Below are 16,624 nucleotides of genomic sequence, written 5' to 3' on the forward strand. Positions count from 1 at the left end.
CTGTTTCATTTCCTAAATTTAAAATATATTGAAGTAGGAGTTTTTGAGCTAATGTACCAAACATTGTGCATCATGTCAAGTCAAAAGAAACAATCTAAAATCTATCACAAATTAAAATCCAGATTTGTGTGGCTGAAGAAGTATTCATCCCCTTTGTAATTACTACACTAACTTTTCTTGGGTACAGTATTTTACTTACCAACTTGTCTAATTTGTTGATGTAGAAAATTGGAGAATGACCTGAATAATACCCATCCGCCTCAGAGGTCCAACAGTATGATAGATTTTCAACAGACTAAACCAAAATAAAGTCGTAAGAGCATGCAAAGCAAGTCAGAAAAATGATAACAGCAAAGCACAAACCTTTAGAAGGGTACAAAACCATTTCAAAGGCATCAAGCATATGTTGGAGCTCAGTGCAAACCTTCATGGAAAAAGTGGTGGGGGGGAATGTTAAACCACAGCCACCCTGCCTGGATCAGATCACGCCTCAACGTAGTCGCCAGAGAAGAATGGCACTTGTAAGAGAGGCTATACTGTGACACTGACAGTCAGCTGCAGAAGTCAGTGGCTGCAACTGGAGATGAAGTTCATGGCTCCACGGTCTCTTAAGACCGTGCAGATTTTCAGTAGGTACGTTTAATGTCAGAGAAATGTGTACAATATACATCCTGAAATTCTTTTTCTTTGCAAACATCCACGAAAGCAGAGGAGTGCCCCAAAGCATAAATGACAGTTAAATGTTAGAACCCCAAACTCCCCCCAACTCCCCTACACATAAGCAGTAGCAAGGCAACCCCCCCCCCCCCCCCACAACCAGCAAAAAGCATTGGCGCCTCCTACCAAGCATTGGCGCGTGCAGGAAAGCATCAATAAAGACACAGACTGGCAGCACCCTAAAGACTACTTGTTCACCTGGTAATTTGACATACACCAGCTAATAAGGGAAAAAGAGGTGTCCCCATTTCTAAGGCTTGCACAGAAAGGGTATTTATGGAAGAGTGGCCAGGAAGAAGCCATGGCTTTTTTAAAAAGAAAAGCATATCCTTGCTTGTGAAGGCTTTGCAAAACATCACTTAGATGATACTGTAAAGATGTAGAAGAATGTCTTGTGGTTGGATGAGACTAAAGAGGAACTCTCTGGCCTCAACACTAAATGGTATGTGTGGCCTAAATCTAATACTGAGCATCAGCCAGGTGGCACCATCCCTACCATGAAGTATGATGGAGGTAGTACCATGCTATAGGAATGCTTTTCAACAGCAGGGACTGGAAATGTGGTCAGGATTGATGGGAAGATGAATGCTGCTAATTACAGAGATCCTGCTAGCCTCTGCTAGAAAACTTAAACTGGGGTGGAAGTTCACCTTTCAGCAGGACAACGACCGAAAGCACACAGACAAAGCAACTATGGAGTGGCTTCAAATGATGAAAATTGATGAACTTGAGTGGCCCAGTTAGAGTACTGACCTTAACCAGATCAAACATCTCTGGCAAGACCTCAAGATTGCTGTCCATCACTGCTCCTCAGTGAACTTGGCACAGTTTGAGGAACTTTACAAGGAGGAATGGGCAAACCTTGTTCCCTCACGTTGTGCAAAATAAAGACATCCAGAAAGACTACTGGTTATAATAGCTGTGAGAGGTGGTTCAACTAAGAACTGAGGAAAGGGGGATGAATACTTTGAACTGCTAACATTTTAGTTTTTCATTGTTTACAATTTTCCCTGTGGTTTTTTTTTTGGGGCTGTACTGTGATAAAAGGAGCATGTGATTCACAAATAAAAATTCTCAGTAAAATTGATCAAAATCTCTGGTTGTGATACCTATTTATGTGAGCAAAGAGTTGAGGGCCAAATACTTTTACAAGGCACTGTAGATCAGATACTTTATAGATAATTCTTTATTGCATATATGATCTGTTAGATTCTTAGGATTAAGCTTAAGCTATTTGATGTCATGGACTGGGGGAGCAATGTGTTTTGGTTGTGCTCATAGATGATTACTTGTTTACAAAGAAAATATTTTTCTGTATTGTGCAGACCACTTTACAAAGCGTGAGTCGATGTGGGAGAGAAAGAAGCAGATGAAATGTGGACATTCTCCCAGAGTGATGTAAGTACCTTTTGATATGGTGCCAAGGCATCTTGATAGCTGACAAAACTGTTGCTACAGAAACAGGGGTCAAGTTCTTCAGAATGCTAATGACGACAAGATGAGGAATTCCAGCTGCACTGCAAGTCTGGGGGAGAAGAAAAAGTGTTTTATATAAATGTCATGAAGTACAAGGGGGAGATTTAAAAAATGTGCTGTCACGAAAACTAAAGAATTTGTGATAAATTCACTAACTAATCCTGAAGCAAGTACTTTAACCAGCATTAGTGACTGTGCTGCAATACTGAATCGACAAATTGACCTGTTGATTGATGATATTGCTTTCAGAAATATGTGCACTTTTCCAAACTTGTGCATTGAAAGGAAATATATATGATAGCACAAAAGTTTCACCAGAATATTGCTTGCATATCAGAATTGTGGTTATGACTGGATAGGCTGGATTTATTTTGACTGGAATATAGGAGGCTGAATGGTAGCCTTGCAGAGGTTATAAAATTAAGAAGATAGAATAGATAGTCTAGAGACTTCTTCCTAAACAAGAAAGTCTCAAACTAGAGGTGCAGGTTTAATATGAGAGAAGAGAAACAAGAGATCTGAATGGTAAAGCTTTTCCAAGCAGTAGTTATCTGAAGTACACTATCAGAGGATGTGGGTAGAAGCAGATACTGTTATGTTTAAAAGGCATTTTAGATAGGTACTTCAATAGGAAAGGTGTAGAGGATTACAGAATAATACAGGCAAATGGGATTAGAGTAGATGGGCAAATGATTGGCATAGTGGGCTGAAGGGGCCCGATTCTGTGCTGTACAAAACTCATTCACTGACCCTCTAACTTTTAGTTTGTAATTTTTATAGAAGCAAGTAAGTGGACCTTGCCACTTTTACTAATTTCTAAATGTGCAGCTCCACCAAATGCTTTAGAAAAGTTAAATTGAAACTGTGGATAAATTTTCTTCTTAGTTGAACCTGGGAAATATAAAGGAAGTTAGAATGGGAGTTTTGGGTCACCCACTCCAGTTACAGAGTCAACATGGAATCTGGATTGAAGTGAAGGATTGGTTCTTGCATTTCTCCACCATCCTTTCCCTTTAATTTGATTTATTTTCTGCACATCTGAATTGGCATAGAAGTTGTATCAGGTATAAAGATACCAAATTGGTCTATTAGATCAATAATTTCTATGGGTGGTCTTTACGGACCCAAGTTCTTTTGATTCCCTCCAACCAGAAGTCCAGATGTTTCATGCTTCAATTAGTTGGGATTTTGTGGCCATGACAGTACAACAGCCTGTGTTTGCCATTATTATTCCACAAAAGGTATAAGAATTTAAGGATTTTGTGAATATGTAGTTTAAACAAAAAGACAGATATCTTTGGGGATAGAATTCCAGACCATAAAACTATTACTGATGACACCAGGAATAGAGCAATTAAATACAGGAATGAATAAGAGAGCAGAACTGGGTATCTGCAACTTTATTGAAAGTTTATAGAGCTGGAGGAAATTAAAGAGTTACGAGTGGATGGGACCGTGGAGGGATCTGAAAATCAGGACAAGAGGAAGAGGACTTTGTTTAAGAAATTAAATTAGTCTTGGGAACTGAATATATAACAAAGCAATACACACAGGAACAGGCCCTTCAGCTCAACCATGTTGCACCAACCATTATGCCAGCCTAAACTAAATCCAGCTGCCTTTACGTGGTCCATATCCTTCTATACCCTGGAGCCAAAAAGCTCCTAGATGCTGAAATCTGGACTGATGCCCAAAATGTCAGCAATTCCTTTCCCTTCCACAGATGCTTCTCCACCTGCTAAGTTCCTCCAGCAGATTGCTTGTTGCTCTTTCTCTTCCCTGCCTATTCTAAATGACTTTTAAATATTGCTTCTAATCATCTGCTCTGGCAGCATCTTCCAAGCATTTACCACTCTATTTTGAAAACAAATAACTTGCTTCACAAATTTCCTTCGAATTTTCTCTCACTCATTTCAAACCTATGTCCTCTAGTATTTGACATTTCCATCCTGGGTGTAAAAGACTCTACCTACCCTATCTCCAGTGAGATATACCTAGCAGCAGTAGAGAAGGGGCTGTTCTAGGCCTTTAGTTTATTTTCATCTGTGTGCATGAAATAACAGAAGCAACAGAGAACCTTTTTGTATTTTGGCAAGTTATCCTTAAGAGACACACTTTCCCTTGAGTTGCCATCCTTTGTTCCCTGATTTAGGTGCTGATTGTCTTCCACTTTACAAACAAAATAATGCAATATAAAGTTTGAGACTTCTGAATTCAGCTTTGATATAAGAGCATAGTTATGTTAAATTTAACTTGGCGTGTATTCTTTTTTTGAAAAGACAATCGGCAATAATAGAGAGACGTCTATCTATCATTGCACCAGATAGTCTGGGCAAGATTGCCCTTGACCAAAAAAAAAATGGCTCAAAAAGTTGGTCAGTTATTATTGTGTTAAAGGAAGAAATGCAAATAAAGTTCTTGATTTTCAGGGGTTGCCATCAGGTCTAAAAATAAAACAGGAAATTAAAGAAAATTTATGAAGCCCTTTCCCTCCCACAGATGCTTATCAACCTGTTAAGTTCCCCCAGCAGATTGTTTGTTGCTCTTTCTATTCCCTGCCTTTTTTAAATTACTTTTAAACATTGCTGTTGGATCTGCTTAAGTCTTCAGCCCTGTCAGCACTTACCGCTGTTTTGTTTAAAAAAAATACTTGACTCTCAAATTTCCTTTGAATTTTCTCTCACTCATCTTAAAGCCTATGCCCTCTAGTATTTGATATTTTCACCCTGGGGGATAAGACTCTACTACCCTCTCTCCAGTGATATTGAGAAAACATTCCAAGTTTGTCCAGCCTCCCCTTGTACGTAATATAACCTGCACAGAATCCTAAAGAACCTCAAAATACCTTATCCAAAACCTCCACGTCATTTCTGTAGTACAGTGATCAGAACTGGGCACGAAATCCTGTATCCTGTGTAATCTAAATTGATAGCACTTGGTCTAATATGGATAAATGTAATTAGTGTAGTTACTGTGGAAGAGATAGGTCAAAAGGGCCCATTTCTGTGCTGTATGATGATTCCATAACTCTCTGGTCTGTAGCCCATTGCTTCTCAATTACACAGCCAACTATTCATTTAAATGTTATTAGGGGTTCTGCCACCAGCCTTTCATGCAGTGAGTTCCAGACTCCTGCCATCCTCTGGATATAACAATTTTGCTTTCTCTCCCCTCAAGTTCTGCTGCTATTGCTTTAATATCTTGGCTTTCCAATTTTCTGTTGAAGAGAATTAGCCCATTTTATATAAGCTTGTGAATTGTATACACAGTGCAAACCTGTCATTTAGCATTTAAAGCTGTCTTTATTAGCAGAGAGTGTGATTGATGTGTTAATTATTTTCTGCATTCTGTGATGCCCACCTTTGCATAGTCAGAAATAATAGTTAAACATTAACAGTGGCCACACTGACCCTAGAGATGGAGAAAGTGCCAGCTGGCAGTATCATTCATATGTCTGCTGGCTGCTACTCAGTTGTCTGAGTTTGGCCAAAATGGAAAGCACTTAGGGGCAGGGCGGGCAGTGGAAGTGGAAGCTTTGTCGTTGAAATCAGTGAGGAGTAATGCAGTGGTCTCTGTGACAGAAACTTGACCACTGCTTATTTCTTTGATACCAACTAGAGAAATTTGAAGCAAGAATTCAGATGTTAAATAACTTCAAAGTTAGGGTGTCATTGCATTGGAGAGTCTGGGAAGGTTGGGTTCATGTTCAGTTTAGGAGTATGAGTTTATGTCTATATAACCTAATAGTACTGGGGAAAATAAATATGTTGAATTGTGGATTATGTTAGATTTCATTGGATTTGTTTTACATGGATTGAACTCATTTTTTCACTATTCTTTCTCCAGGCGAGCCTCAGTTTAAGTAGACTGGAATGTGACATTAATATCAAGTACCTCTATCGTCATTAACATGAATTTTCTGATAAGGAACCAAATTTTCAGTACAGGTTCCAGAAACAAGTAATTTTAAGGACAGAAGTTTCAGTCATGACTACCTCGCATATGAATGGACAAGTTGCAGATGAATCAGAATGTACTGCTAAGAATTTAGACCTTTCATCCCGTGACGAACCATCCAGACACAGAGAAATGGCTGTAGATTGCCCTGATGATTTGGGTTCACGAACTATGCCAATACGCAGAAGTGCTCAGTTAGAGCGTATTCGCCAGCAGCAGGACGATATGCGCCGTAGACGAGAAGAAGAGGGGAAAAAGCAGGAATTTGACCTTAATTCTTCCATTCGACTGAAGAAACTGGCACAAGTTCAGCCTAAAATTGGCATTGATAATCCAACATTTGATAAAGAAGAGGATTTTATTTTAGAGGGACCCAGCAATGCAGTTAAAGTACTTGGTACGTAAATTGGCAATATGTGTGAAGAAGTCATTACTAGATCTTAAGTCAAACGTATAATGTTTCTAATGCAATACAATTTTTTTGCTCTAGAACCGGGGTTCCCAACCTGGGCTCCATGGACCTCTTGGTTAATTATAGGGGTTGATAGCATAATAAAGGTTGAGAACCCTTGCTCTAGAAATACAGAGTGTGTCCCTACATAATTATTGTTTTCTGTGTATAATGAAGCAGGTAGCTAAAATATTAGTACATTATGACACATCCAAGTCTAGTTATCCAAATGAAATATTTGCAAGTTTATCTTCTGTTGTAAAAGTTATGGCTGCTGTTCATAGTACACATCATAAGAACGGCAAAGATCAGTGATGACCAGGTGCAAGTTAAACCCATTTACAGTAAAAATTAAATTTTGCCATAAAATGCAAATCTTCCTTTTGATGGTTGAGTGTTAATAATCTATTAGTTCCTGCATGTTATCCAAATATTGTCACCACTGTTTCTCTGTTCATCTCCATCTAATTCTCCCTTATATTTAATGATTAATTCAAGCATCACTAAATATCTGAGCCAAAGTAATGCATGAAAAGCAAAGATGTTAGTCTTTCAGAAAATTATTTCTTGTCTGTTATGTTTTGAGTGTTAATACAGAGTTCAGTTTTCTTGTCCCCATCCTCCAATCTCCAGAGGTGAATTGAGTCACAATAATCTAAAAATTATTTTCTTGTTATCCACTGCATTATCTTAGTGCTATAATCTGTTAAGGCCGTGGAATAGGCTGGCTGTAAATTGTTAGCAGATGTGTGCTAAACTGTTGATTATTTCTCAGCATATGAATCCAACTTTGAAATGTCCACCTGAAAGGAGAAATCCTGAACTTGCTGCCTGCTCTTAGCCTATAATGGCACCTTTAGACTTGGTGTTCTTTATGGAGTTCATTTTCTTTCTATTGTACTTAAGAGAATTCATTTGAATAGAAAGGAACTGCTGCAAAGGAGTCAAGTAAATATATGACTGAGATTTTTATTACACATTTGAATTTAGTTTATCTCAATGTCTTTTGTAATTTAAGTGGTTTTATCCTTGTTGCATTAATTTTTAATGATAATTAGGATGTGTTTTTATTGATTCTAAATAATATGTTAATTCTTCTGAATGTGAAGAACATTCAAGAACAGTTACTGACAGGTTTCACAGGAAGCCAACTGTCTTTTCCTTCTATTTCATGAGCAGAGCTTATTCTAAGATCTGTGATGATATTACATTCATGGCCTGCCACATCACACTGTTTTGCCATTTGACATCTAAGCACTGCAAGTCAACACTGACAAGTTCCTTACATTAGGTCAACAATGCATGGCATACTGTTGGTGGCAAGTTGTGGTTGATAAGTGCTGAATGAATTTAATTAATCTTTTTAATGACTACTTTTCTGTTTTATGGACGGTATTTAAAACAATTCTGTCTGCATACCAATGATTAAAATACATCATTTTTCTTCCGTTGAAATTTGTTAAGGTTTTCATGACTTTAAGGTGAAATAGATGTGAAGTTATTGTTTTGAAGTTAGGAACTGTTTATTGTGTTAAATCGTAAAGCGCTAGCCTTTGAAAAGTATATTTTATTAATGCTGGTTCATGTGCTGAGCATTCATATATCCTATGCTTATTTAAGTTCCATCCAGATATTTCTACCACATCCGAAGATGTATTGGTTGGTTGTTTGATCAGCCACTGCTTATAACTTATGACATTCTCTTTATCCACAAAAAATGTTGCTCTGTTTTCAGGAAGTCCTTGTAGATTTTGTTGCATCATAGTACCATTCTGCTTCCAGTGAGCAACTTATGATTGAATCAGTTTTACCTGACATTTAGCCCATCCACAATACCAAAAGAATTTGGGTCAAATTGTGCCCAACTTTGTGGGAGATGCAAATGCCTGCTAGTCAGCATGAAGTTATTTGGTGCAGCAAATAGAGCTGCTGTCTCAAAGCTCCAGTGACCCGGTTTCAATCCTGACTTCTGAAGTTCTCCCCCGTGACCACTTGGGTTTTCTTCAGATATTTCTACCACACCAAAATGTGTGCGAATTGATTGGTTGATCAGCAAGCATAAGTTGCCCCTGTTTTGAAGATGAGTGGTAGAATATAGTTGAGTTGCTGGGAGGGTGGGAAAAGTGAGGTGGGATAGTATATGGGTTTGAACTCTGGGCAGAAGGGTCTGTTTCTATGCTGTATCTCTATTATGTTGGGTATTTTCAGCTGAATTTTAATAGATGTAACTTCATTGTCAAACCTTATGTAATTTAGATGAAATGAAAATATCATTTAAAAATCATTATCAGAAGGTACACAATGGCTGACATACAAGGTGGAAAAGCTATGCAGGAGGATTCACCTCTTGATTTTTATTTGAAGGGATATTGAAATAGGTAGAAGGAATGCTGCCTGTTTTGTGAGCATTATTGTTAACTCTGTTGTGGTTATAGCTGATGCTAATTGGATTTGTGAAATGAAAGTGCATTCCATCACTAAAAAATAACTTTTAAAAAATTTGAACACATAACTACCCACCTTTGTGTCAAATGGAGCTGGCTGTGTAGGTACAGGAATGTTTTATATGAATATTTAAACTAAATTTGAAACTTAAATTTGAATCATAAATGTATTTTGGGATGTGAGGAGACAAAATATTATATCTTCCCAATGTTCTTTTCCTTAAAAGACAACTGTGTCATTCTGCCAAATGCCTTCTATAATTCCACCCACAGCCAAATTTTCTCAAAGGTCTTAATGATTTTTCATAAGTTGTTCAACTCTTGGAAGAGATTATCACCAAGTATACATGACCTCTTCCATATAATTTCCCTTAGCTCCCTTCTCTCTAGCCCACTCTGTTTTTTGCTAAAGCCCTTTTTTGGTCCACTTCTTTATAAATTGCTGACATATGTGGAACTAAGCAATTCATTATCTGTGGATTAGAACTGAGGTGTGTCTAGTCTCTGAGTCACTTGTTTACTGGCAATTGTACCTACTTGTACCTGCTTTTGAATCATTCTATTAACAAGATTTTTTTTTGTTTTTGAATTCTAGAGGTAGATGAACTGCTGTCTTCTCTAAAACATATCCAACATAACCTGGTTGACAGTCAGAGTCAGGATGATGTGGCACTGATTTTGCAGCTGGTTCAGAACCAAGATTTCCAAAATGCCTTCAACATTCACAATACAGTAGCAGTTCATATGCACAAGATGAGTCCACCTTACCCTATAAGCTCCAATGCACAGGAATTATCCCAGGAGGTAGGTCAATTGTTAATTTGATTAGAGAATTGAATTTTTAATACAGAATTTTAAGGGGTAGAAGTTTGTTCTCGGCAGCTTGCATTAACTGTGTGCTTATTGGTATTATTGTGCATTATCTTCCATTCCCAAAATTTAGTTCTGTTGACTCTAATGAAACAAAGCCTAGAAAATGTGTATAATGTGAAGTATTGTTGACTGCAGCTCTTAAGATAAAACCAAAGATAAATTTCTACCCCAGTATTTTGATGGCACCTTCTGAAGCCCATTTCAGTACTGTCAAGTAATATGTCACTTGAGTCATCTGTTATTCTGGAACATGAGAAGTTATTTATTCATACTCTACTGCAATGGCAGCATTTTCTGGTGGTTTCTCCTCTTGTGTCTGGCTGATCATATCTGTCTTCTTGAAATCCTTTTTTGTATTCCTCTTCCCCCCCCCCCCCCCCCACACCTCCATATTAGTTACCTGTATGCTGGCTGCACTGAATTGTCCTTCATGCATGTTGGATCATCTTCAGAAAATGAAATTGTATTGTCATCATTGATCTAAAGTTTTAGGTGCTGTTATCCAAGTTTAGCATGAGCTATAATTTTCTTCAGCTCATTATTAAATCCAACTAACTTGCTGAACTCTCAAAATTATATATGTGTGCCTATGTAATCATCGCCCTTCCAGACATTCTCTTTGGATTAAATCCGGTGCTCAGTGTATTCAGAAATTGGTCTCCAGCTACAATGCAGTGTAATCCCCAGGAGTGCAATGTGTCACCTTTCTGTACTCTCAGTGAGACTAACTCCAGTGAACAATTTGAAGATTTTTCTTCTCCTCATCTGCAGTCACTTGAATCAAAAATGAATGCAGAAGTGTGTAATCCTTTCATCACAGCTGTACTGTGCTACGTTCACTCTATTTAGAATTCCATTCTTTGACCCACAGCTCCTGGCCGTCATGTTTAACCAATATTTTCAGTTTACACATTAGGTTATTTGATAGTTTTCTTTCTCAATCTTTATCCATTTCCCATGGGATCCCAATCAGAGCTACTTTCTTTCTCAACATTACCTTCCTCAGTTCTTTCAGATGTCTTCCCAATTACTTGGAACTTCATTTTAGTTACTCATCCATCCTCACAATGCCCTGATTTCCCTTTGAGCATGTGCGTTTACCCCAGGATGACAGCTGTCTACATGAGTAAAGTTTTTTTTTCAAGTAGTAAAATCTTTTCAGTTAGTGGAAATACTGTTCTTCCCTACTGACAGTTCTATGCTTCATGAACAAAAGTAATTATGAATTTACTAGAATTTAGATAATGGTTAAAGTGTGTTAAGACTTTGCTCTAGCCATTAAGAGAGGGTCACAAACAAGAGAAAATCTACAGATGCTGGAAGTCGGAGTAACACACACAAAATGCTGAGGAACTCAGCAGACCAGGCAGCATCTATAGAAAAAACATATAGTTGATGTTTTGGGCCGAAACCCTTCGGCTGAACTGGAGAAAAAAAGCTGAGGAGTAGAATTGAAAGGTGGGGGGAGGGGAGAGAGAAACACCAGATGCTTGATGAAACTTGGAGGGGGAGAAATGAAGCAAAGAGTTAGGATTGATGAAAGAGAGAGAAGGCCATCGAAGAAAGGGGGGGGGGGGGGAGCACCAGAGGAAGGCAAGAACATAGCATGAGAGAGGAACAAGGGGATGTCAATGCTCATGCCATCGGATTGGAGGCTATCCAAACAGAATATAAGGTGTTGTTCCTCCAACCCAAGTGCGGCCTTATCTTGACAGAGGAGGAGGCCATCGATGGAATATGGGAATGAGAAGTAGAGTTAAAATGGGTGGCCACTGGGAGATACCACTTGTTCTGGTGGATGGACAGTAGATGCTCGGTGAAGCCCTCTCCCAATCTATGTCTGATCTCATGGATGTACAAGAGGCCACACCAGGAGCACCAAACACAATATAGGACTCCCAACAGACTCACAGGTGAAGTGTTGCCTCACCTGGAAGGACTGTTTAGGGCCCTGAATAGTAGTGAGGGAGCTGTAGGGCAGGTGAAGCACTTGTTCCACTTGCAAGGATAAGTGCCAGGAGATCAATGGGGAGGAACAAATGGACAAGGGAGTCCCGTAGGGAGCGATCCCTGTGGAAAACAGAGGGGGAAGGATCTGTTTGGGGATCCAGTTGGAGGTGGGATGAGGTATAGTCCAGGTAGCTGTGAGAGTCTGTTGGTTTATAATAGCGGTGGATAAGCTGTCTCTGGAGATAGATAGGGAAGGGAAGTGTCAGAAATGGACCTTGAATTTGAGGGCTGGGTGGAAGTTGGAGGCAAAGTGGATGAAATCAATGAGATCAGTACAGGTGCAGGAAGTAGCACCAATGCAGTTGTCAATGTGGTGTAGGAAAAGTGCGGGACTGTCACTGGTGTATGCATCAGAGAGAATGGGTAGAGGTTTTTGTTTTACTAAATGATAAAGTTGTGGAAGAGTTTATCAATATATACAGTAATAATGAAAGTCATTGAATTTCATGAAGGAGGAATGAGTGAACGTCTGCATTGAGAAAGGAAACAGCCACTATTTCCAGAGGAAGTTATTGGGATGAAACTGTTACGAATTACTGCAACACATATGCAGTAGGATATCATGAAATGATTTTGTTACCAATATATGTATGTACCATTTTAAAAATGGCTGTTTCATTATGGAATTTTAATTTTTATTGTCTTAAATATTTTACATTTCTGTGTAGGTTTTTGTAAAATGTTTGATCTAAAGTTCTTTATTGAGTTGTAATTTATTATATTTTAGTCAACAGAATATATTTGGTAAAATTATAGATTCTTTTTTTATTATATACATTAGAATGTTGATGTCCTTTTTTATTCACATGTAAAAAATGGGCATTGCTGGCAAGACTGGTATTTTTTTGCTCATCCCTAATTGCCTTCAAATTTGGAGATGAATTGTCCTGAATTGGTTCTTTAAATGTAGGTGGGTAGGGATACACAGGATTTGGGCCCACAAAGATGAAAGTCTGGAAATGTAGTTCCAATTCGGTATGATGTGTGACTTCCTGCAGGTGCCAGTGTTCCTCAGCAATTGCTACCTTGTCTTCCTTGGTCATAGATTTATGAGATACTCTCAGAGCAGTCTGGCAAGTATGGCAGGGTATCTAAATACTATTAATTTGTTAATCTAGTACTTGCATATTCATTCTTCCATTTCACTACTATTCATAACTGAAAATTCTAAAGCACGTATTTAAGTACTTCCAGAATTGCTATGTTCCCTATCCCTTGCATTCTCTCCCTGAATGTGATGATGTGGCATTCACTGAATACATTTTTGGAACTTGTGGGGGTTGACTTTGGTGATTGTTTAAAATCTAGTAGCTTACTATTTAATTATAGTGGAAAAAATTGAAAATGCTTTTAACCTTTTTGAAAAAACAATATAGTGAAAGACACGGGGAAGATTTGATGAGCTGAATTTTGCTTTGTGTCAACAAATTCTTAATATAAATTTTTAATTATTCAATGAATTGCTTGAAGGCACTTAAAAATGGAAAAGTAAAATCACCGATTTCAAAGGCAGACACGAGGAAATCTGTAGATGCTGGAAATTCAAGCAGCACGAGTCCTGATGAAGGGTCTCGGCCCACAACGTCGACAACACTTCTCCCTGTAGATGCTGCCTGGCCTGCTGCGTTCCACCAGCATTTTGTGTGTATCACCGATTTCAAAATTAGTTAACTGTATTCCAGATAACATTAACTATTGCAGTTGGGTAGTACAAGTCCAAATGTTCTTGAATTATACTTGGATGAAACCTTGCAAAGTCCTTTTTTAAAAAACACACACACTATTCTATATTTCTGGAAGTCTTTCTCTGTTTCTCCATAAATGTTACCTGTCTTTGTTTATATCACATTTTAAGCAGCTGCAGTATTTGGTTTTGTTTTGTTCATTTGTCTTCAAGTTGTTACAGTAAGGATTTACTACACTGATCTGAGGTATTTATTGATGACGGCTTACGATTGCCCTGTATGTACTGGAGGCTAGAAGCGTGAGAGGTGGTTTCATTGAAGCAAAATTCTGTCGGAGGTTAACAAATAGATGCTGGGGATCTGCTTCCTCTTGCTGGAGAGACTTGAATTACTGGGCATAGTTTCAGGTTTGATTTTAAACACATTGCAAAGGGTTGTAAACTTTTGGAATCTGCTAGCTTGAGAAGGATGGATGCTCTGTTGTTGAGTATCTTTAAGGCTGAGACCAGAACAGAAAGAGAACAGAGTTCCTTCAGCATTTTGTGTGTGTTGCTCAGATTTCCAGCAACCGTATTTGCAGATGTTCTCTTGTTTGTGGAAGATATGAGGAATAGCTGACTGAATGTATTTGAGATGCAGAAACATCCTTGTCAATTTCGAAAGGAATAGTGAGCCTGAGGGGCCATTTGATAAATTCCCGATACTGTGCAAAATGCAAATATTTGGGGTTGAGCAATAAATATACGTTTGCCATGACTTCTGTTCCACAGATATTTCAATAAAGTCAGTGATCAGTTCACATTCGGTGGCCTTCTGTTCTTGAACAAACTTGTCAGTAGATGGAGAAAGATTCAAGACGTGCTGATTGAAAGATAGCAATGTAAGCACATAAGATATATACATAATAATGCTAATGCATTTTTGTACATCGTTTTTTTTCAAAGGTCCAAAAGATTTTAACCATTAGTCATCAAAAGGATGGACAGGAACTCGGTGCTCTTCTTGCTTCACCACTTTTTGATGTATGTACTTGTTCCTCCAGTTTATTGTTAATTTTTGTTTCACTGAATTTGTTTAAAAATATAAAAGATTAAGCTCACTTAGAAGTCATGAATTCTTTTGGAAAGTTTAAATAAACTTTTTTACCTTTAATGTTTATCTAATTAAAAAAATAAAGCATGCTTTACATTAAAAGCGCAACTAGTACCATATGGGGATGGGAACCCACACAGAAAAGAAGAGGGAAGTCATGCAGAGACCAAAGCTAGAGTTAGTGAAGAAAAAAGTAAGAGTAGAGTGCATTAAAGTAAAAAGCAAAAATCACATAGGTCGCTAGGTTCTAAACGGACAATGAGTATAAGGGCACTTTATCTAAATGGCCATGGCATTAGAAACAAAGTTAGTGAACTTATGGCACAGATCAATACCAAGGCATATGATTTAATGCCATTACAGAAACCTGGTTGCAAGGTGGAGATGACTGGGAATTAAATATCCAAGGGTATCAAGTAATACTGAAAGATTGGCAGGAAGGCAGAGGTGGTGGGGTGGTGCTCTTAATTAGGGATGAGACCAGGGCGATTGTGAGAGACGATATCAGATCTACGGAGCTGATTGTTGAGTTCATCTGGGTAGAGGTTAAGAATAGTAAAAGGAAAAAAAATCCCTGGTGTGTGTTGTCTATAAGGTGTTGTCTTGTAAGAACGGAATGGCAGTGGTCATGGGGGATTTTAACTTCCACATAGATTGAGTGAATCAAGTTGGTCAATGAAGTCTTGAGGAGGACTTCATAGAATGCATCTGTGATGGCTTTCTTAGCATGTCAGTGAACCTACAAGGGAAAATACTATCTTAGATCTAGTCCTGTGCAATGAGACAGGTAAGATTAATGATCTTTTAGTCAGGGATCCTCTTGGAAAGAATGATCATAGTATGATTGAATTTCACATACAGATGGAGGAGGAAATAGATCTCAAATTAGTGTATTATGCTTGAACAAGGGAGACTACAATGGGATGAGGGAGGAGCTGGCTAATGTGAATTGGGAGCACAGCTATTTGGTAGGACAGTTGAGGAACAGTGGAATACTTTCAAAGAGATTTTTCACAGTGCTCAACAAAAGTTATATTCTAGTCAAAAGTAGGGTCAGTAAGTGTGGGGAGAGCCAGCCTTGGATAACTAAGGAAATAAAAGATGGTATCAAATTAAAAGCTCATGTGTACAAAGTCCTAAAGAGTAGTGGGAGACTGGAAGATTTAAAAAGCAACAAAGAACAACTAAACAAGAAATAAGGAAAGGGAAAATAGGATATGAAAGTAAATTAGCACAAAATATAAAAACAGCAGGTTTTTATAAATATATAAAGTGGAAGAGGGTGGCTAAAATCAGCATAGGTCCCTTGGAAGATGAGAAGGGAAAATTGATATTAGGTGATAAGGAAATGGCTGAGGCATTGAATGACTATTTTGTGTCAGTCTTCACAGTGGAGGACATGTCTAATATGCCAAAGAAGGATGAGGACCTGGATAAAATCACTGTCAGTAAAGAGATAATGATGAGCAAACTAGAGGGCCTGAAGGTAGATAAGTCCCCCGGTCCTGATGGGATGCATCCCAGGGTGCTGAGGGAATTGGCAGAGGTTATAGTAGACATGTTGGTAATCATTTACCAAAACTCTAGACTCTGGGCAGGCCCTGGCAGATTGGAAGACAGCAAATGTCACACCACTTTTTAAAAAAGGATGTAGGCAAAAGACAAGCAACCATAGGCCAGTTGTAGTCAGAAAAATGCTTGAAGCTGTCATTAAGAAAGAAATAGCGAAACATTTAGAAAGGAGTGGTTCTATTAGACACAGCATGGATCCAGAAAGGGCAGGTCCTGTTTGACAAATTTACTGGAGTTCTTTGAGGACATAATGAGTGCAGTGGATAGGGGGAACAGGTGGATATCATATAATTGGATTTCCAGAAGACGTTCGATAAAGTGGCCCACAGGATTCTTATAACTAAGAA

The 16,624-nt window shown here is 38.3% G+C and overlaps 1 protein-coding gene across 5 annotated transcripts in view; it reads left to right on the forward strand.

The window, feature by feature from the left end:
- pals1a (protein associated with LIN7 1, MAGUK p55 family member a) overlaps window positions 1-16,624 on the forward strand; it is an 87,010-nt gene that overhangs the window by 37,408 nt on the left and 32,978 nt on the right. For all 5 annotated transcript variants that reach the window (XM_059955393.1, XM_059955408.1, XM_059955403.1 and 2 more), the window contains 4 exons: window positions 2,043-2,115; window positions 6,040-6,547; window positions 9,641-9,849; window positions 14,558-14,635. In XM_059955393.1, coding sequence (XP_059811376.1) covers window positions 6,181-6,547; window positions 9,641-9,849; window positions 14,558-14,635 — 654 coding nt within the window. In that variant the 5' untranslated portion in view covers window positions 2,043-2,115; window positions 6,040-6,180. The remainder of the gene's footprint in view (window positions 1-2,042; window positions 2,116-6,039; window positions 6,548-9,640; window positions 9,850-14,557; window positions 14,636-16,624) is intronic.

The sequence above is a fragment of the Hypanus sabinus genome, chromosome 2, assembly GCF_030144855.1.
Source record: "Hypanus sabinus isolate sHypSab1 chromosome 2, sHypSab1.hap1, whole genome shotgun sequence".
Lineage (NCBI taxonomy): Eukaryota > Metazoa > Chordata > Chondrichthyes > Myliobatiformes > Dasyatidae > Hypanus > Hypanus sabinus.